The sequence below is a fragment of the Rhinoraja longicauda genome, chromosome 6 (genome assembly GCF_053455715.1).
Source record: "Rhinoraja longicauda isolate Sanriku21f chromosome 6, sRhiLon1.1, whole genome shotgun sequence".
Lineage (NCBI taxonomy): Eukaryota > Metazoa > Chordata > Chondrichthyes > Rajiformes > Arhynchobatidae > Rhinoraja > Rhinoraja longicauda.
Window position 1 is genome coordinate 69,124,721 of NC_135958.1, and position 21,246 is coordinate 69,145,966.

Sequence of the window (21,246 nt, forward strand, 5' to 3'; positions counted from 1 at the left end):
CTCTTCAACTTGCAGATGGTTTCTATCTGAGGAATCTGCCGGGACAGCCAACCCTGCTCTCCGCCAACCACAGCTTCCCTCCCATGTCCCGCGCGGCCCCGCTCGGCTCGTGCAGCCGGGACCGGGAGATGAGCCACTCCCACAAAACCGCCAAGGACGCCGACCGACTGCTGGCCGCCAAGGAGGCGGGCAAGGAGCGGATGAGCAAAAACGAAGGCAGTTCAATGAGCAGCAGTCAAAGGACTCACAAGGAGAGACACTCGGAAGAAGACGGAAAAGATGGGCCCAAGATAGTACACCCTCTGATGCCAGACATTAGATGCAAGGAAGACCTAGCACACATGCACAACAGTATGTGCGAAAACAGAAGTAAACAATTCAATAGCTGTTTAACAAACTCCAAAGTTATGAATGGAGATTCCAGTAAGACTTTATTAGCAAGCTGCACTAATATTGGTGGGATTTTACCAAGGCAAATGGACATCCATACCCCAGGCAGGTGTACCAAAGAGAGCTTAAGGTTTGAGAGGGACTTCAGAGAAAATGGTCCCTCGGGTCCAATGCATATCGAGTGCTCGGACAGTTGGCAAACACCGCACCATTCTGTCGCATACTCTGTTCCTTCTTCACTGTCCAACATTCCTCCGCCATCTAGCACAGGCTCCGGAACATTCCCCTGTTTGCAGGTTCATTCCAACCTCGACCTTTTCTACCCGACCCAAGACAAAGCTGGCAGGGAGCTCAAGGTCACCGGGCCGACCTACGTGCCTTCGGTGGGACATTTTGGTGACAAAAGTAGACCTTTCCAAGTCACCGGAGAGAACTGCAAGATCAACAGAAGTCTCGGGAAGGAGAAGGCGCACGAGAAGAACGCAGAGAGGCCTGACGTTGGCACCGCCCCTAACGCGCACGCGCATCTGAAACTCGACGGGAAAGGGATGGAGTGGCCACACAACTCCGCCATCAAAAGCAAGCCGCAGTGTGGCACCAGTACCGGTGCACAGATGGTGATTCCCTTCACGCCTCAGACAGGCAAGGGCCCCTCAGGGAAAGGTAGCACTTATGTCATGCCGCAGACTCAGGATTGTTTCTGTTCCAGGGAGCTGGACACTTGCTGCGCCAAACTGACCCACTCCGGGTACATGCTGGAGCGGGAGCAGGGCGGCGATACGCAGGAGAAAGCTCCGAAAGACTCGCAGGGGCAGAAAGTGGCCAGGATACGGCACCAACACCACAAGCTCGCCGAGGTGGAGCACATAGGGAGCGGTTCGGAGATGAAGAGAAGACCACCGGAGCTCAGTTGTATGAGCTACAACGGATCCCACATACCGCCCTGGCAGGGGGCCCAGATTCCGATGGGCGAAGACCGGAAAAACTCCTACCTTGATCCCTTTAGTTCAAGTTTACAGCAGGCAGCAATGTTGTCGCAAGGGTCGGTGCTGAACCAAGACATGCTGGCTCAGACGGACGAAGTGTCCGCCATGAAGAGCCTGCTGAAGTACAGCAGCTCCTTCCCCCCAGGCACGCAGGCCTTAATCGTCGGGCAGAAGACCCCGTTCGGGGGTCTGGGGAACATCCGGGCCAGCTGCGTCCACCAGGAGATCAAGCTGCAAGGCGGGAAGTCGAGCCTGGATTTGGACCGTCTCGACTGTACCAAAGGAAGGGAAAGCGAGTCATCTCAGGGCGAGGGAGAGGTCCGGCAGCCTCCGGTTGGCATTGCGGTGGCAGTGGCGAGGCAGAAGGAGAACCAGAACAAGCACGAGCTGCCTTGTGGTGCTGAATCCATCCGACAACACCGACACCTTCCTGGAGTAAAAGGTGAGGCAGTAAATAAGCCCCAAATAAGTAGTAAACAGCGTTTCCATTCATCTTTTTTTCATTTTCATTTGCATCCTTTTAATCTGTTTTTCATAACACGGCCATTATTACCAGAAGCACTTTTGAATGGGACTATTGGTTCGTATCATAGAGTCATAGGTCATGCAGTGGGGAAACAGGCCCTTTGGCCCAACCGTCCAGGATGTCCCATCTCATCTACTCCCATTTGCCCATGTCCGGCCTATTTCCCCCTAAACCTTTCCTATCCTTGTACCAGTCCAAGTATGACTGGACTTGGTTTCACGGCCTTGAACCCATGGGTTTCAATCCCAGCCTGGCAGCTGCGGAATTTTAATTCAAGTAGTTAAATAATTTGGGAATATAATGATGGTTTAGTCATGGACACCTTGGAGGTAAGGGATCCTTGTCAGATTCCATTTGGTTCACCAATGTCCTTCAGAGAAGGAAGTCTGGCAATAGAACATAGAGCAGGAGAGATGTGTAGGAAGGAACAGCAGATGCCGAAGATAGACACAAAGGGATGGAGTAACTCAGGGGGACAGGCAGCATCTCTGGAGAGAAGGAATGGGTGACGTTTCGTGTCAAAGTCTGGTGAAGGGTCTCAACCCGAAACGTCACCCATTCCTTCTCTCCAGGGATGCTGCCTGTCCCGCTGAGTTAGTCCAGCTTTTTGTGTCTTATCTATAGAGCAGGAGAGCACAGGAACAGTTCCTGCCACCAGGTATGTCCGCTCAGACAGTGATGCCAGTCTAAACTAATCCCATCTGGCTGCACTTGATCCATATCCTTCTCCTCCTTGCCTGCTCACACATCCGTCTAAAAGCCTTGCGAATATTACTATCATGTCTGCTTCTACCACCTACTCTGGCAGCCTGTTGCTGCCATCCTGGAATCTAACCGATAACACAGACACCTTCCTGGAGTAAAGAAACTATCTGTGTAAAAAAACGTCAGGGAAATCCTCATTAACCTTCCCCCTCTTGCCTTAAATCAGTACCCTCTTGTATTTAACATTTCCACTCTGGGAAAAAGATCATCCACCGATCTGTGCCTCTCAGAATGTTGCTTACTTCTCTATCATCCTTTCCCAGTCAGCTATGTCCCTACTGGATCCATGACATTGACGTTGCCTAGAGAACAATTAAGGATAAGCAATAAATGCTGTTGGCTTCCTGACCATGTCCACATCCTGTGAATGAATTTTTTTAAAAACCTTGCTTTTTATGACTAGGTTTCTTAGGAATCTGAGGGGTAAAGCTTTCACACAAAGAGCAGTGGGTGTATGGAACGAGCTGCCGGAGGTGGTAGTTGCGGCAGGTACTATCGCAACATTTAGACAGGTACATGAATAGGACAGGTTTAGAGGGATTTGGGCAAAACGCATGCAGGTTGGACTAGTGTAGATGAGACACGTTGGTCTGTGTGGGCAGGTTGGGCCGAAGGGCCCGTTCCGCACGGTATTCTATGACTCCATGAAATGAATAAAACAAAAGAAACCTTTCAAAGGGTTGTTTTATTCCTGAATGAAGTCGTAGAACAGGGTTTAATTCCCAGAAGAATTACACATTTGAGTGCAGTTTATAGGCTGTGACTCAGATGTGCTTGCTTTGATTGTTTCCATTTCATCCAACCTAGTTTATTCAACTGAAGAATTTCAGTCGGAACATTTGACATTGTCCAACCCAGCCGAGCTGAGTCTCGTCTCTCGTCCCACAATAACATCAGCAGTCGACTCATGGCCTTAACCATGACTGTCTCACTTTCAGGACAGGGGGGTGCTTTGTTGTGAACGTGGCCAAAGCTGACCCTAAGGTGTCCAAAATCACACCAGAAAGAAAGTGGTGGACACCTTTGTAAATGTCACCCACTTTATCATTTAGCAAAGGACTTGGAACATCCGGATGGAAATAGTCAGGACGCTTTTCAAACGCTGCAAATTGAAATTAAGCGCAAGCTCCACATATGTTTGTCATTCTGCACGACTGTCGGTTCACGATTAGTTTTCAGTTTCTATTACATTTTGCACAGATGTCTGACTCATAATACGCACCTCACAAAATCTGCAAAGAATCACAATGTTGGAAAATTTACTCCCTCATCATCTTCCTCATCCTACACGCTATTTCAGTATTTGACTTGTGTAGTAGTGTGGAACCATTTTATAAACATTCCCTTTTGTGCAGTTAGAACCCTCGATCCTGGCATGGATTCTCTCGACAGGGATTTGTATTAAACTGTACCTTTGCGATAAACTTGTTTTGAGGAACAAGGAACTTTGGATGCTGGTTAATACGCAAAACGGACAAAAAGTGCTGGAGTAACTCGGCGGGTCAGGCAGCACCTCTGGAGAACACGGATAGGTGATGTTTCAAACCGAGACACTTCCCAAAACGTCACCTATCCATGTTCTCCAGAGATACTGCCTGACTTGCTGAGTTACTCCAGCACTGTGTACTTTTTGGCTTGAGTTCTGCATGGTTGGCGGCAAGCTGCAAGTAATATCTTGTTTGCAGGATCATCGCGATCTGCCTACGTCATCGACTTAGAGATGGAGGAAGAAAGCAGTCATTTCCGTGAGGAGAGGATGAGCCTGGCACGCCTGGATAGGGAAAGGGACCACTTACTCCGGTAAGCGTTTTGTTGGATTACTAAAGCATAAAATAAGCAGCTAGATCATTTTATAAATACCCACCCCCCAACCTGGGTCCAAATCAGAACTGGTTGTAATTTGAGAAATGGTTTATATGCTTGGACACTTTCAATTCCACTTTGTTTCATCATATCATATCATATATATACAGCCGAAAACAGGCCTTTTCAGCCCACCAAGTCCGCGCCGCCCAGCGATCCCCGTACATTAACACTATCCTACACCCACTAGGGACAATTTTTACATTTACCCAGCCAATTAACCTACATACCTGTACGTCTTTGTTCAGCAATGTCAAGCATCCAATATGATCGACTTCATGTTTAAAAACATAGAACATAGAACTGTACAGCACAGGACCAGGCCAACAAAGTCTGTGCCGAACATGATGCCAAAGTAAATTAATCTCATCTTCCTATAGGTGATCCATACATCCCCCATTCCCTGCAAAGCCATGTGCCTATCTAAAAGTCTCTTACATGCCACTATCAAGGATAATCGTACTCAAAGTCGAGTCTCACTCCCTCTTCTCAACTGAATCATCTTATCAACAGTTAGAGAGCAGTGTAAATGTGCAACTATCCACCTCACTGGGGACACTCGAACTATCTAATTGGACTTGAGTTTAGTTTAGTTTAATTTAGAGAGACAGCACGGAAACAGACCCCACTGAGTCTGCGCCGACCAGCGATCCCCGTTACACGAGACTTTACTGGACTTTATCTTCACTCAACTTCATTCCCTTCATCATAGTATCTGTACACTGCAGACGGCTCGATTGGAATCACGTATTGTCATTCTGCTGACTGGGTAGCACGCAACAAAGGCTTTACACAGTACTTCGATACACGTGACACTAAACTAAACTAAACTATCACTTTGCTCCGAAGTTAAACACAAAATGCTGGAGTAACTCGGCGGGACAGGCAGCATCTCTGGAGAGAAGGAATTGGTATAATTTTGCCTCCACGTCTGTAGCTTCTGTAGATGACGGGGATGAAGGCTCTGGTTATTGGTATTGCGTTTGGGTGCATCTGGATAGAGCCGGTATTCTCTGGATTCTCTCCTCTTTCTTCCTCCAGCTGAACCTGCTCAGCATTTTCATCAGCCCCCCCCCCACAAATGTCTGATGACAGGTGCTGAGGCCTCATGATTGAGATGTTGGCCAGTCCGTGTCTTGATGCGCCCACTGTCCTAGTTTTGATTCTTGTCACGTGTGCCGAGGTACAGTGAAGAGCTTTTCTGTTGCATGCTATCCAGTCAACAGAAAGCCTGCATATGATTCCAATCAAGCCGTTCGCAATGTACAGGTGCAATATAAAGTCCAGAAAGGTCTGATTAAAGGTAGCCCGAGGGTGTCTAATGAGGTAGATGGTAGGTCAGGACCGCTCTCTAGTTTGTGATAGGATGGTCCAGTTGCTAGATAACGGCTGGGAAGAAACTGTCTCTGAATCTGGAGAAGGTGATGTTGTCACATTGCTGTACCTGGTCCCCAGCAGTACAGAGTTGACTCAGTGCCCCTGAAGTGATGGGTATGTTGTCAAATGTCTCCCTGCACCACGGGGCAACTGGTAACCCCAGCAAGCTCTCCCTGTTTGCTACTCTGCGGCAGGATAGCATGAACTGTACTCAGGTCTCCGCTGCCAGTGAACCCTGGTGACTTTCTTCACGCAACAGTGAACGATAGCCAGGAGATGTTGCATATCTCTCCAGACCCAGAACGGAAGGGGACAGAAACACAAGAATTAAACGTTGCGATCACCACTGTTTTGCCACCTATTGACAATGCAGCTCTGAAGTTCTGTTAATGCGCCCATTGCGTTTGCACCAGGTAGCAGATTTCACTGACATCGCCCCTTGCATTATTGTTATTGCTGAGGTGTAGGTGAAGGAACTGCACATGCAGCAGTTGTAACATTATACGTTGGGCCCTCCTTCTCCTCCCTCTTCTTACAGCGTGGCCACTTCTCGACGGGGACTGCCGATTCTTCCAGTTCAAACATTCCAAGGGTCATGTTTGCTATTGCACCCGTCCTAATGTCTGCACAAATATTGCATTTGGCTGCTGCGTACATTGTGAGTGCACCCAAGAAGCCAGATTGGACTCTTGGGTGTTTTAACAATCAGCGTTACCAACCCCAATTTTTCTGTTTACAAAGCATTAGAGTCATGCCGAGAAGTTATTCTTGGTTGATTTATGAGATTATGTAAAGCTAGTGTTAGACTTAGATTTTAGACTTTAGGTTTACAGAGCGGAAACAGGCCCTTCAGCCCACCAAGTCCGTGCTGACCAGTGATCACCCCGTGCATTGACACTATCCTACACACTCAGGATAATTTTACCAAAGCCGACTAACCTACAAGCCTGTACATCTTTGGAGTGTGGGAGGAAACCAGAGTACCCGGAGGAAACCCACGCGGTCACAGAGAGAACGTACAAACTCCGTACAGACAGCACCCGTGGTCAGGATTGAACCCTGACGCTCTAACGCTGTAAGGCAGCAACTCTACCGCTGTGCCACCGTGCCACCCCACATTGATTGCCTGCTCACTTTTCGAGCTTCCTCCTTCATCCACTGCAGTCCATGTGGAGACGGTACGAAACTGTGACAAACGTTTTGTAATTGTTACTAATAAATTCCAATCTTTTCAGGGAAAACAAAGAACTTGTGGAGCTTGCACGAATCCGTCAATCCAATGGTTGTCCTGGTGACCTGAATCCAAACCTGATGGTCACAGGAGGGCCATCTCTACAAGCAAATCAGCTGGCGACTGATCCCAGTGCTCATGCTCACCTGACACCTCCACATTGGCTGCCAAGGACGGGCAGTCCCTCCGTGTGGATGGGTGGCCATTCCTACGGTGAGTCTCACCATCTCTCCTTCATTGTGTCGCAGTGCACAAACGTACGGGTTCCAGGTTTTCACATCATCACAGAGATGTGGCAGCACAGCAGATAGACGCAAAAAGCTGGAGTAACCCAGCGGGGCAGGCAGCATCTCTGGAGGGAAGGAATGGGTGATGTTTCGGGTCGAGACCCTTCTTCAGACGCACAGAAACAGCCCATTAAAGCCAGCAACTCCATGCCAACAATACGCAGTAGCAGGTTAACCACTCCCACTCCAATGTCCTCTCCCTTTAACCCCGCAGATATATATTTTTCTCCTTTCAGCTTCACGTCTTAAAGGAGAAAAGAAATTGAATAAAATTTATTCAATTCAATTCAGCGTCTCCTCTGGCAGATTCTACCCCAACCATCCCCAAAGAGGTGGGCTGCACGGTGGCGCAGCGGTATTTGCTGCCTTACTGCGCCACTGACCCGTGCTCGATCCTGACTACGGGTGCTGTCTGTATCGAGTGTGTATGTTCTTCCTGTGGGTTTTCTCCAGGTGCTCTGGTTTCCTCCCACATTCCAAAGACATACAGGCTTGTAGGTTAATTGGCTTCTGTAAGTTGTAGTGAAAGAAAAATCTCCTTAGTGTGTAGGATAGTGTTAATGTATGGGGTGATCGCTGGTCGGCGTGGACTCGGTGGGCCGAAGGGCCTGTTTCCGCGCTCTACTTACAGTGTCTAAAGTTCATTCGTGATCTCATGAACTTACTGTCCAATAAAGATTTCTTCAAAGATAGGCACAAAATGCTAGAGTAACTCAGCGAATCAGCCAGCATCTCTGGAGAACATGGATAAGCGATGTTTTGGTTAAGAGCCCTTCTTCAAACTGATTGTGGTCGGGCGGGAAAGAAGGTTGGGAGCTGGGACAGGACAGAGCATGGCCAGCAATAGGTAAACATAGGCAAGGGGGGCTATTAGACAGGTAGATGGTTGGGTAAAGGCCAGAAATAAAGAGACAGGTGTGAGCCAAAAGAACAAAAGAGTTGCGGATTGTTAAGGTTGGGGATAGAAAAGTTGCGAAATGTGTATCCATTGTAAATGGTACAGTTGAATGGGAGGGGAAGGAGAAAAACCTTTTCCTAACATCGTAAAATGTAAAGATTTCTTCACATCACTTTGGATTATTTTGCCAGTCATCTTTGTTCTGGACTCCCTGATTCCTGACTCCCATGGGAACGGGAATGATTACTCTGCTCACACCGATAATAAATTAGCCGCTAAGTCCCCATTTACTTTCTTTTTCCTTGGCCCCATAAGCAAAATAGCGAGATTCTCATTTTACTACTTCTGACTTGTCACAAGAAATTGTACTGAAGAAATGTCTGAAAGGGAGGAAAAATTGACATAAATTGGCTTCAGAATTTCACTGCTCAAAAATATAAAGACGTCGCAGAGACGGTTCATACTCAGCGAGGATTGCCAAAATGGGAAATATTAATCTGCATTGTCGATGCTTAAATGTAATCCTATTTAGTTGGGATATACATCAGCTTAAGTCTGGTCCTATAATTCCATCTATGTATTGACAGAAGAAGTTTACAAATTGAACGGACAATCCATTGTATTCTTCTCTGAACGTGGGGGCGTCTCGCTACAGCTAGACGGGAGATTTACCACACAAGTATGTTCCAGAGAGCAGAATATAAAACGCATGAAACAAACCAGTCACAAGGGAACGGCTACAGTGGGCCAGAACCATATCAGACCTCTGATGCAGCTGCAGAGGAGATGAACAACTTTTCAGGAGAATTCGAGTCAGGATGGAACGAATATAAAAACTCAGCATTTTGAAAGTGAATGATGCATTATTCATCATTTAATCACAAAATGAAAGGCATCCTTTGTCGAGCGAAAGTCTGGAGTTACATTTGAAATGCATAAATGTGAAGGAAACCAGGAAGTTTATTTGGTGCTGTCAGCTGTTAAGAGTCCACGCAGGCCAATTTCCACAAGAAGGAACAGTTGAACAAGTGCCTGGGTTGCCTAGTGCCACTGGAAACGAGGTGCGAGGACAAATTGTGACTACAAATTTGCTATTTGCAGGCGGGCAACCGAGAATGCCAGGAACACATTCACGTTCCAAGTGAACTAATCTCGAGAATTCTGAACCACGTTACTATAAAATCTGGAAGGGCACAACGCACTCACTCAAAATCCAGAAGCTTGAAATAAGACAGGCGTAGGAAGCCTCAACGGATGTGCTGGGATGTTGATGGGTCTTGCAGAAGCCAAATATGCCAGGTACATTAGAGAAAGGTGGCAGTCTGAACCGTCTCTTGACATCACATAGGCATAGTGTTCTCCATATAAGGTGTAGCTCTATGCTTTGACTCATCGGATTAAAATGGTGCCAAAACCAACTTTTCAAATCCACCCAGACTGTTAGGAATATTAAGTCACATGGAACATCCATATTTTAGGGTCCCAGTCATATCCGCGAATGCATTTTTAATCCTGACTTTGCCGAAGACTTCAATAACTAAAAACATCAACCCTATCCATTTCGTTCCAAAATGTAATGGCTCAATTGTATCATACGCAAACGGAAAGTGACTGGAGGAAAGAAAAGGAGAAAAGTTTGTCAAAATCAGTTACTGTCTTAACCCATCACCATCTATACTCATCAAAGTTAATATCTCATTCCCAAAGGAAAAGCATAAAAAGGTGTTTTATTTGGTTGAGCAGTTGAATGAATTCTAGCTTGCCAAAATGGTCCCTTTCATATCCCACTCCATCTGCCGCCAAAGTAATCCAGTCATTAGAATCGGCAGAGTATCTGATTACTAGTTCTGCAGGATAATCCTTTTTGCCGAGTGCACAATAGATAAGTAAAGCATTTGTGTTCATTACTGAGTTTGGAAATGCAGCAACTGGAAAGTCTAAAATCAGTCCAGCACAAAAGTTAGTTGTGTTTCATGTCTGAGTAGTATCCTAAAGAGATCACGAGACTATGTCTTGAATTTTGCCCCAGTGTAAAGACTCGTACAGTATTGTTGGACAGAAACATGGCCAGCGACACATCCACTTTTCTCTGAATGAAACACTAAATGGGGACTCTTCCATCCAGCTCTGTCTCCATGTATTTAAGTGCTCCCTCTTCTCAAGCAACTATATAATTTCCTTTTATAATTTATGTTCTCTGCTTTGACAATGGAGACAGTGATTTAAAAAAAATTACCCTCCATGTAAGGATATTGCCCAGTGTTCTCATCCTTTCTTAAATCTCAATTTCCTCAACGTCATCAATTAATAACCTTTCAGAATTCAATGCCATTAAAAATCTAATTCAGGCAGTAACATACGTCTTACAATTCCAAATATTTAGATCATAAGATCATAAATGATAGGAGCAGAATTAGGCCATTCGGCCCATCAAGTCTACCCCGCCATTCAATCGTGGCTGATCTGTCTCTCCCTCCTAACCCCATTCTCCTGCCTTCTCCCTATAACCTCTCACACCCCCTACTAATCAGGAATCTATCTATCTCTGCCTTAAATATATCCACTGACTTGGCCTCCACAGCCTTCTGTGGCAAAGAATCCCACAGACTCACCCCTCTCTGACTAAAGAAATTCCTCCTCATCTCCATCCTAAAAGAAAATCCTTTAATTCTGAGGCTGTGACCTCGAGTCCTTTTTCTGCAAATGTAGTTCTTCAAAAGTTTGTGAGGAGCAACCAGGGAAGTATTGCTGAAGCCAAGATCAGGTCAGCCATGATGTTACTGAATGGTGAATCAAGGATGTTCTACCACTGTTCCTAGTTTGTTTGTATCCTTATGGCTTACTGCCCATTTCCAATGCATCATAGGAAACTACTTCCTCTGAAGGTATTTCTGATTAGCGATTGTTCATCGCTGGCTGTTATTGCTATTTTTGTAGTCATCCTTAATTTGGTGAAAGTCCTTGATCTTTCCTATAATAAACTTTGGGGGGGGAGGGGGTGTTTACCTGATGTCATTAACAGGCTGACATGTCAATAGTGATCACATTATAATAATAATAATAATAATACATTTTATTTATATAGCGCTTTTCATATACTCAAAGACGCTTTACAGAGATTTTGAGAACATAGGGGAAATGAATAAATAGATAAATAAGTAAATAAATAAATGAACAGAGAAAGGAGACAGAAGGTGAGGTGACCTTCAGTGGTTGAAGGCAGTACTGAACAGGTGAGACTTCAGCGATGTTTTGAATGTGGTGAGTGTGGGGGAGTCTCTAACGGTTTGGGGTAGTGAGTTCCATAGGGTGGGAGCAGTGATGGAGAAAGCCCTGTCCCCCCAGGATCTGAGTTTAGTCCGGATGTGGGGGGATAGGAGATTGGCAGCAGCAGAGCGGAGGGTGCAGGTGGGAGTGTGCCTGTGGAGGAGGTCGGTCAGGTAGGATGGGGCCAGGTTATGGAGGGCTTTGTAGGTTATGAGGAGGATTTTGTACTGGATTCTCTGGGGGATGGGGAGCCAGTGGAGTTTATAAAGGACGGGGGTGATATGGTCACGGATCGAGGTGTGTGTGAGTAGACGGGCAGCGGAGGTTTGAATGTATTGAAGTTTATTGATGATTTTTGAGGGTGCGCCATAGAGGAGGCTGTTGCAGTAGTCCAGACGGGAGGTGATGAAGGCGTGGATGAGGGTTTCTGCAGCTGTGGAGGAGAGGGATGGACGGAGACGGGCAATGTTTTTGAGGTGGAAGAAGGCTATCTTTGTGATGTGTTTGATGTGTTTGTCGAAGGAGAGGGTTTGATCAAGGATGATTCCAAGATTCCGGATGTGAGGTGAGGTGGATACTGGGAGACCATCAATGTTGAGGATGAAGTTTTGGGTGGATTTGGTGAGCATTTTTGGACCAATGATGATGACTTCAGATTTGTTGCAATTGAGTTTGAGGAAGTTTGATTGAAGCCAAGATTTTATTTCAGTAATGCAGTTTGTCAGTGTAGAGTGTGTGGTGGAGGAGATTGACTTGGTGGAGATGAGGAGCTGGATATCATCGGCGAAGCAGTGGAAGTTGAGACCATGACGGCGGATTAATTGACCAAGGGGGAACAAGTAGAGGATGAAGAGGAGGGGGCCAAGGACTGAGCCTTGGGGGACACCTTGGGGGAGGGGAGCGGTGGGGGATTTACAGTTGTTAATGGAGATGAACTGGTGTCTGTCAGAGAGGTAAGATTTGAACCAGGATAGGGCTGTGCCGGTGATGTTAAGGGAGGTTTCAAGTCGGGTGAGGAGAATGGAGTGATTTATGGTGTCAAAGGCGGCGCTGAGGTCAAGTAGGATGAGGATGTTGAGGTTGCCAGCATCGGAGGAGAGGAGAATGTCGTTTGTGATTTTGAGGAGCGCAGTTTCAGTACAGTGGTTTGAGCGGAATCCGGATTGGAAAGTTTCATACAGGTTATTGGTAGAGAGGTGGTATTTGAGTTGGGAAGCTACAGCACGTTCCAAAACTTTGGACAGAAAGGGTAGGTAGGTATGACTGAATTGACAATCCTTTGCCCTGTTCTTAAGTTATAGGAGCAGAATTAGACCATTCGGCCCATCAAGTCTGCTCCGCCATTTAATCACGGCTGATCTATCTTTCCATCTCAACCGCATTCTCCTGCCTTATCCCCATAACTCCTAACACCCATACTAATCAAGAATCTATCAATCTCCACCTTGAAAATATCTCCTATATTGCCTCCTAAAAATGTCTCCTTTAAGATCACCTGATTAAATCTCCAGATCATCTGATATTCCAAAGTCGATGCCAGACAGGCCTATGGACCTCTAGGCAGCCAGCTCATGGCAGGTGTGGTGGAGACACCAACGTGAGTCTCCTCAGACTCCTGTAGATTAACATTGTTCCCCACTGACTGGGGAGTTCCTGGTTGAATACCTAACGGGGAGGCTTGATGTGCTGTCACATTGCATGGCTTTGTCCTGTGAAGCATTCATCAATGCCTGTGCACTTGCCCCCACTCTCAATGTCCAGGCTCATTCATGTCCAATGGACCTGGACAAATAAGGTCTGCCTCTCTATTTTATATAAATAGCTTCAGGCTCCGAGGAGTAAATATCACCAACAATTTGTGCTGGTCCAACCACATTGACGTTACCAAGTACACCAGGCTCTCTTCTTCCTCTGAAGACCAGGAAATTCAGGGACTAGGGACTTTGGGCGTTTGCTTTGCACTAATATTGTGGGCCTTTCAAATTTATTGGCCTTTTCTGTTCATTATGTTATCTATGAGTATTGTGTTTACAGACCTGTTCAGCTGCTGCAACTAAAAAATGAGTTTTTATTTTTGTTTTTGGTATACATGACAATTAAATACTCTTGCCTCTTGACATGTCTCCAATGACTCTTACCAATTTCTACAGATGCCCTGTGGAAAGAGTCCTATCAGGGTGCAGTACAACTCGGTATGGCAACTGCTCTGCCCAAGACTGCAAGAAATTGCAGAGTTGTGGATGCAGCCCAGTCCATCACACGACTAACTTCCCTCCCCACCCTCTCATCATCTCCATCTACACTTCATGCTGTATCAGGAAAGCAGCCAACACAATCAAGGATCACTCACACACAGGTCATTTTCTCTTCTCCCCTCTCACATCAGGCAGAAGATACAACATACAATACAAAAACATGTGCTACCGAACTTATTTCCCGCTGTTTTCAGACTCTTGAACAAGGGCCCTCTAATAAACTAAAGGTATAGTTCCAATTTCCCAACCTACCTTACTGCGGCCCTTGCACTTTTTTTTCTCTGTAACTGTCGCACCATATTCTGCACTGTTTCTTTTTCTCTAGGTGCTGCCTGTTGTACTAGTGTATGATTTGATTGTACACACGTATGGTCTGATTTGACTGGATGGCATGCAAAATAAAGTTTTTCATCTCACAATAATAATCAATACCAATACATAAAGGAAATGTACTCCTGCAGATTATTGGCATGATGTGGAAGTACATAATCATGTTCTTCTGCGCGTCTTTGTGCATTGTCTCCAATGGAGATGTTTATTTGGTTTAGAAATACGGCATGGAAACATTGAGTCCAGGCCAACCACACGCTGTTCAAACTAATTCTATGTTATTCCACTTTCCCATCCATGTTCTACACACTGGGAGCGATTTACAGAGGCCTGTGAACATACCAACCTGCACATCTTCTTGTTTAGTTTAGTTTAGTTCAGTTTATTGTCATGTTTACCAAGGGAGGGCACCCAGAGGAAACCCACGCAGGCACAGGGAGAACGTAGAAACTCCACATAGACAGCACCCGAGGACAGAATCGAACCTGGGTCTCTGGTGCTACCAGGCAGAAGTTCTACCAACTGCGCCACTGTGCCACCACAGTAATCTCATGCAGCAGGCCAGATGTAAATCTCATTACATTATCCATAAAAATTAAAATCATTACAGAATATCAGCAAATATGTGCATTTTTAGGCCATCCAGCACAGCACGTCAACCTGCTGTGTTATTATAACTAAACCCAGAGATTTCCAGAAGATTTCAACAGAACAGTATGACCACATCCTTCCAATTATTATTGTTGGTAGTGAACTACTAAGTCCAAATTGTTATTCTGGGTTAACTACTAACCTGTCTTCAGGGTAATTATGTTCAAAGTATTTGGTTAAAATTAGTATGCGGAAGTGTGGTTTCACTTGTTTAGAAGCAGAGCCAGTTACAGCTATGAGTAATCTTAATGGATAGGATTAGTTATTTTAATTTATTTTGCTGCATTTTATTGAAAGAGTCAAAATAATCTCATTGAAACCAAGATTTAGAGTAGAATTATGTATGACCTACCCTGTAAATGGAATAAATCCCGTTAATTCTACATGATTCTTTCTCTTTTACTCATATATTCTTATATGGTTCTTTTCATAATTTTATTTCCTGGTTTTATTTTATTTTCATAATTTTATTTCCTGGTTTAATTTTATTCAGCAGCACTTGATTTAAAAATATATATTTTTGCTCAAATTTTAAGTGGGTCTCGACCCGAAATGTCACCTATTCCTTTTCTCCAGAGATGCTGTCTGACCCGCTGAGTTACTCCAGCTTTTTTGTGTCTATCTTTGGTTTAAAACAGCATCTGCAGTTCCTTCCTACACAAGGGATTTATTCACCGTCCATTATAAATATTCGAGGGGAAAAGGCTGGCTAGACTAAGTAAAATTGGCAGATTCCCTTCCCTTAGCTGGGTTTTTACAACAATCTGACCAATTCCCCAACACTTTCACTGATGCAACTTTTACAAACTGAGTCTTATTCTTCAACTATCACGGAAGAAACTAAACACACATTCTCTGCATGATGCATTGAGGCCGACTAGATTACTATTCCCATATCCGCTACATTACTGTACCTTTGGCACTAGGACCATCCATCATCAACTCTCTCTTGCTTCCTGTAGGATGGCCAGACTTAGACATGGAAACTACCCCGAGGTTTCTGGCAGGTCACATAATACTTACGAGAAAACTCTTCACGCAAAGCAAATAGTTTTGGTACTGTTGGGGAAGATATGTTACTGAATTTATTTTGGATGAATCTCGATTTCCCACATACCTAGTTTTAGCACCAGGAACATTAACAGGCATTTAGAAAACTTCCTTAAGATAGGAAATCTCCCAGGGCACTTTATAAAAGCCTAATCCACTCTCGTCTATGGCTGCACTATAAGAGGAGAGTATAAAGGTTTGGTACAATAATGGCCATAAAAGCTGGAGAGATAAAGGGCATCATCATTGTTGTCCATCCTTAATATCGCTCACTATGGAAGGAAATATGTTTTGTTTAGTTTGTTTTAGAGATACAGCGCTGAAACAGGCTCTTCGGCCCACCCAGTCCGCACCGACCAGCGATCCCCCACACTAACACTATCCTACCCACACTAGGGCCAGTTTTTAAAAACATTTATACCAAGCCAATTAATTATAGAAGCCTGTAGGTCTTTGGAGTGTGGGAGGAAACTGAAGATCTCGGAGAAAACCCAGGTGGTCACGGGGAGAACGTATAAACTTTGTACAGAGTGGTCGGGATCGAACCTGAGTCTCTGATGCTGTAGGTGCTGCAACTCAGCAAATCTACTGTTGTGCCACCGTGCCGCCTAGAAAAACGCTTCTAGTCCCTCTTCTTAATTGTTTTTTATCTTGAGCTTTACAGCCCTTCCCATATTTTTCAAATCTGGAAGCCTATTATGGCATGGAGGCAGAACATTCTGAAACTTGGTAGCTTTAGCTGATGACAGTGGTGTGGACAGCAACGTGACGCCATCTTGTAAGGAGCTAAGCGAATTCATGCTCACTTTCCTGTGGTAAACTGTAATATCCATCATTCATCCCCCATTGCAATTCCATCAAGCCGTCGGTTTCCGTCAGACTACTGCGAAAGCCTGGTCTCATTTGCTTACAGTCAAGGTGAACATCTTTAGAACTCAGCAATGGATTTTGCACCACTTTCTATCAGTGATGAAATGGTGACTGTGGTAGCTGAAAGAGCAGTATGCAGAAGGAGCAGCCTTTGATGGATCAAACATCCTTTTCTCTTTCTTTGCTTCTTTTTGTGTTCATGCTGTGAATCGGTTTTTTTCCGGCTATGAGCTTAGGAGGAACAACGGCCACGGCAGTGACTGATGGCCAAAGACGAAGTGATTGTACTACTGCCAGGACACACGGGTGAAGGATTGTTCTGCTTGCTTTGTGCAGTCACACTCTAAACACGCATTCAGAACCGCAAAAGCAAGATCTCAGTACAAACATGGATCAAAACAATTCCTTTCATGTAACTGTGCATATCAATATTTACAAGTTAATGTCCTTTCCAGTCAGTCTGCAATTACAAATGTTTTTTTTTCTCTTAATGCAGGAATCGGTCACCCAGCCCTCCATTCAAATCTACCACCTGGATTCCCAGCGTCGATGCCAAGCGCCATGCAGACCGTGTTCCCACTTTCCCAAGACCCTTCAGCCCAGCTTGTTATCCTTCCCACTGAGCCACCGGCACCACACCCGACTCCTCATCACCTCGGTAATGCTTTGTATTCATGACGTGCAGATTATGGTCAAACGCCTGCCTGTAGCATATATCTTACAGATGAAATACTCTGATTTATATAGAGTCTTTGACTGAGACAGATAGGGGCTCCAAAACAGCTTTTTTTCCACGAGTAGTAGTTCTACTCAATAACCAAAGTCTGGAGTCTCTTTTTTTGTTCTGGTTTATTTTCACCCACATGTTTAGACCGTAATGTTGTATCCTTATTGTTTTGATGTGGTTATGCTTTATTCTTAATTGTTAACTGTATGTTTGTGCTGTCATTTGTGAGCGGAGCACCAAGGCACATTCCTTGTATAAGCACATACTTGGCCAATAAACTTATTCATTCATTCATTCATTCATTCATTCATATCTGAGGAAGGATTTGCTGGCATTGGAGGCGGGTCCAGAGGAGGTCTACGAGAATGTTCCCAGGGATGATTGGGTTAACATCTGGGCATTTGATGGCACTGGGCCCCTACTCGCCAGTGAAGAAGGATGAGGGGGACCCCATTGAATCTTACCGAATAGTGAAAGGCCTGGATAGGGTTGATGTGGAGAGGATGTTTCCACTAGTGGGAGAGTCCAGGACCAGAGGCCACAGCCTCAGACAGAATAAAAGGACCACCGATAGAAAGGAGATGATGAGGGATTTCTTTAGTCAGAGGGTGGTGATTCTGTGGAATTCATTGCCATAGAAGGCTGTGGTGGCCAGGTCAATAGATATTTTTATGGTGGAGATTGATAGGCTCTTGATTAGTAACGGTGTCAGGGGTTATTGAGGAGTAGGCAGGAGAGAGGGAAAAATAGATTAGCTATGATTGAATGGCGGAGTAAACTTAATGGGCCAATTGGCATAATTGTGCTCCTACAACTTAGAAACTTATGAACTTATACAATTGATGGCATTTATCTGCCATTTCTACCCTTAACCATTTTGCAAAGGGTCACCTATTGCTGGATTTTGCTCTTGGAAAATACAGCCATGAAGTTCTTTGGGATGTCCTTAATTTTCTTTCTCTATTCTGCACTCTTTTTTTCCTGTTTCCCCTCACACTCGTACAGAGTCAGGTTTATTTGCAAAGAGGATAGTTTAAAGATATGGAAGAGGTGTAATCATACCACAATAAACTTCCTATTTCCTTTCCTTTGTGTACTTTACATTAATAAAATGAGCTTTCACCAAAGACCTTTTTTATGACCGGATTAGAAATGAAGTCCTTCTTGTAGAATGTATGCAATGTGCACCCTTGTGCATTTGACAAAATCACTTTGATTTCTCTGCTAGTTTTATCCTTTCTTGGGGCAGCTTGGACTTCTTGTGGTCCTTGGGCTGTCCTTCATGTTGAAGTGTCTTGATAAGTGCACTGAGTAGCCAAGGAGGAAGAGTGATGTTACTTACATTTGTTTGGCATGTCATGAGGAGGTGAAACAGATTCCCTTTCAAATCCCCAGAATTGCTGAATAATTCTCTCCTCAGCCTGGATTTAGTTCCATATCATTTGTGGGCTGGCTCGTGTCTAGAACATATTTAGAAATGTTGGCCAGGGTTAGGTCCATGTGTTTTGCATTTATCATCATCAAAAATGCATCTTTTCGAACGATACAAATAAATTAAATTAAACAAGTTCGAAGAGAATTACGTGACTTTCCTTGAAGACCGAGGACTTCTCATGCATTTCAAAATAGATTTTCGGATCAATTTTATGCTGTGTATTCCCTAAACACTGCTTTCTGCAAATTAACTTTGAGAGAAAGCAGACCAGTTGTGGTGCCTGAGCCTAAATCCAAACTCAAATACAGTAGATGACTTTCTGGGCAGAACGTAGCCCAACACTTATTATTTGATGGTATGGTATGGTTTGGAACTTTATTTGTCACACTTAGACACATATTAGATAAGCATCTCAGATATAGTACGTGTATAATGTTTAACGTGTATAGTACACTGAGATAGTATACCGAGTTGCCAGTTTGGTGCCATTTTCAAGTCCCTGTTGTTGTAAGTGCAGGGTTCTTGACCTGACCATGAGGACCTGTTGTCCATTGCAGGGTTAGCTTGGCCTCGCCACAGCGCCAGAGACCCGGATTCGATCCTGACCTCGGGTGCTGTCTGTGTGGAGGTTGCACTTTCTCCGTGTGACCATGTGGGTTTCCTCCGGGTGCTCCGGTTTCCTCCCACAGTCCAAAGTCGTACGGGTTTGCAGGTTAATTGTCCCTCTGTTCGTTGCCCCTGTTTAGCAGTCCTGAGCTTCATAGTAACAGGCCGGGTTGCAGAATGGTCAGACCCAGATGTAAAGTATATACCAGAAATGAACCCATGGGGAAAATAACACACCATCTCGATATTCGGATGCGCAAGCAAATTCCCCAATGCTTTTTCATGTGAAACAATGGGAAACTGAGCCTTTGCTCGGTTCTGCTTAGTGAGGAGCCATGCCCAAAGAGGGGTGGGCACCGGAGAGTTATTGTAACAGTTCCATATCCCTGTCCCCGACCTGTTCTTCCTTTGATAAATGGCTGATGGTGGGAACATGGGACTGCTGAATTTATTGGAATATATGCCATCTAAAAATGTATCCAAGCAGATGATTTATATTGTTGTGGTAATGGATGATATAAAGCTTATCAATAACTATCTCCAAAGCATAATAATGTACGAGTGGACATCCTGTGGCATTACTCTTGAAAGTCAGATGATGCGACACTTTATAATGATAAGAGTTTTAAATCTTGCATGCACAATGCAGCTTACTGCCAAGTTGGGCAGTACACCTTTAAAGACTAATAGTTATTAAGTAAACAGCAGCTTCGGTCAGTCAGTATCCCATTATTTGTCAAAGGGATTTTATACATTATAATGTGTTTGCCAATTTCAGATTGTGGTTTAAAGACAATCATACACATTCCGACTGATTTGAATGATAATTTGTAGATGATGTCAATGCAACACCTGGCAATGCTTTTTTGACTATTTTAAAGGCTTTATTCCATGCTTTGATATGATCACCTTACTTTTGCTATGATGTGGAGTTCCATTTATATTTGAAACTTTTAATTGGGTCAAAGTCTACAGACGAAAATGTGCACAGTGACGGTCACAAAAGGCCTGGACAAAATGAGTTGATCAGTCTTAATGGTCCTAACTAAAGTAAAATGTATTTAACAGTGAAGTCCCATTATTATTAAATTATCACTTGAACCGTTTCTTAAGAGAATTGAAATGTTGTGTCGGTGAAGGATTTTTCCCGTACATGGAGCTAGAAACGAGGGATCAAGGACCACGGAGCAATGCACAACCAAGATTAATTATTAAGATTTATTCATTGGTAATGATTGAGAAGCTCTGAGGCTGGGTTTTAACAGCTGGAAGGCTGCAGATTAAGGAAGAGACTGAAGGAGACAGAAAAAGTTCCCCTCGTTTCAGCTGTCGAGATGTGTGCATCTCCCAGTGTAATTTCGATTCACATTGCACGCAGAGAAATGCAACAAGATGGACGACAATACCTTCACAGTGTAGACTAGACAAAGAAGAAAAGTTCAGAAGATTAGTGATCCCAGTATCCCAGGTGGGCGAGCACTCGTGGGGTCAATGGGAGCACATTCGGAAGACCAGCCATTAAGTGCAGGACTGATATGAGAAAGAAATGATGTACATGTCCTCCCCAGGTGTGAAAGTCTGAATCATGTACAGGCCGTACATACAATTAACTTTTGGGAGACCGGCGGTATGGATTTGCCCACTTTGCAGGCATCTTCTGCTGGGTGGGGAACTCGGTTCATGGTAATGTTTGAATGATTGAGACAAATGCCCTGGTATAATTACATGTGGC

The 21,246-nt window shown here is 44.6% G+C and overlaps 1 protein-coding gene across 7 annotated transcripts in view; it reads left to right on the forward strand.

The window, feature by feature from the left end:
* The window catches only part of bahcc1b (BAH domain and coiled-coil containing 1b), a 303,723-nt gene that overhangs the window by 144,886 nt on the left and 137,591 nt on the right, over positions 1–21,246 (forward strand). For all 7 annotated transcript variants that reach the window (XM_078401266.1, XM_078401265.1, XM_078401267.1 and 4 more), the window contains 4 exons: positions 16–1,818; positions 4,353–4,467; positions 7,143–7,351; positions 17,243–17,404. In XM_078401266.1, coding sequence (XP_078257392.1) covers positions 16–1,818; positions 4,353–4,467; positions 7,143–7,351; positions 17,243–17,404 — 2,289 coding nt within the window. The remainder of the gene's footprint in view (positions 1–15; positions 1,819–4,352; positions 4,468–7,142; positions 7,352–17,242; positions 17,405–21,246) is intronic.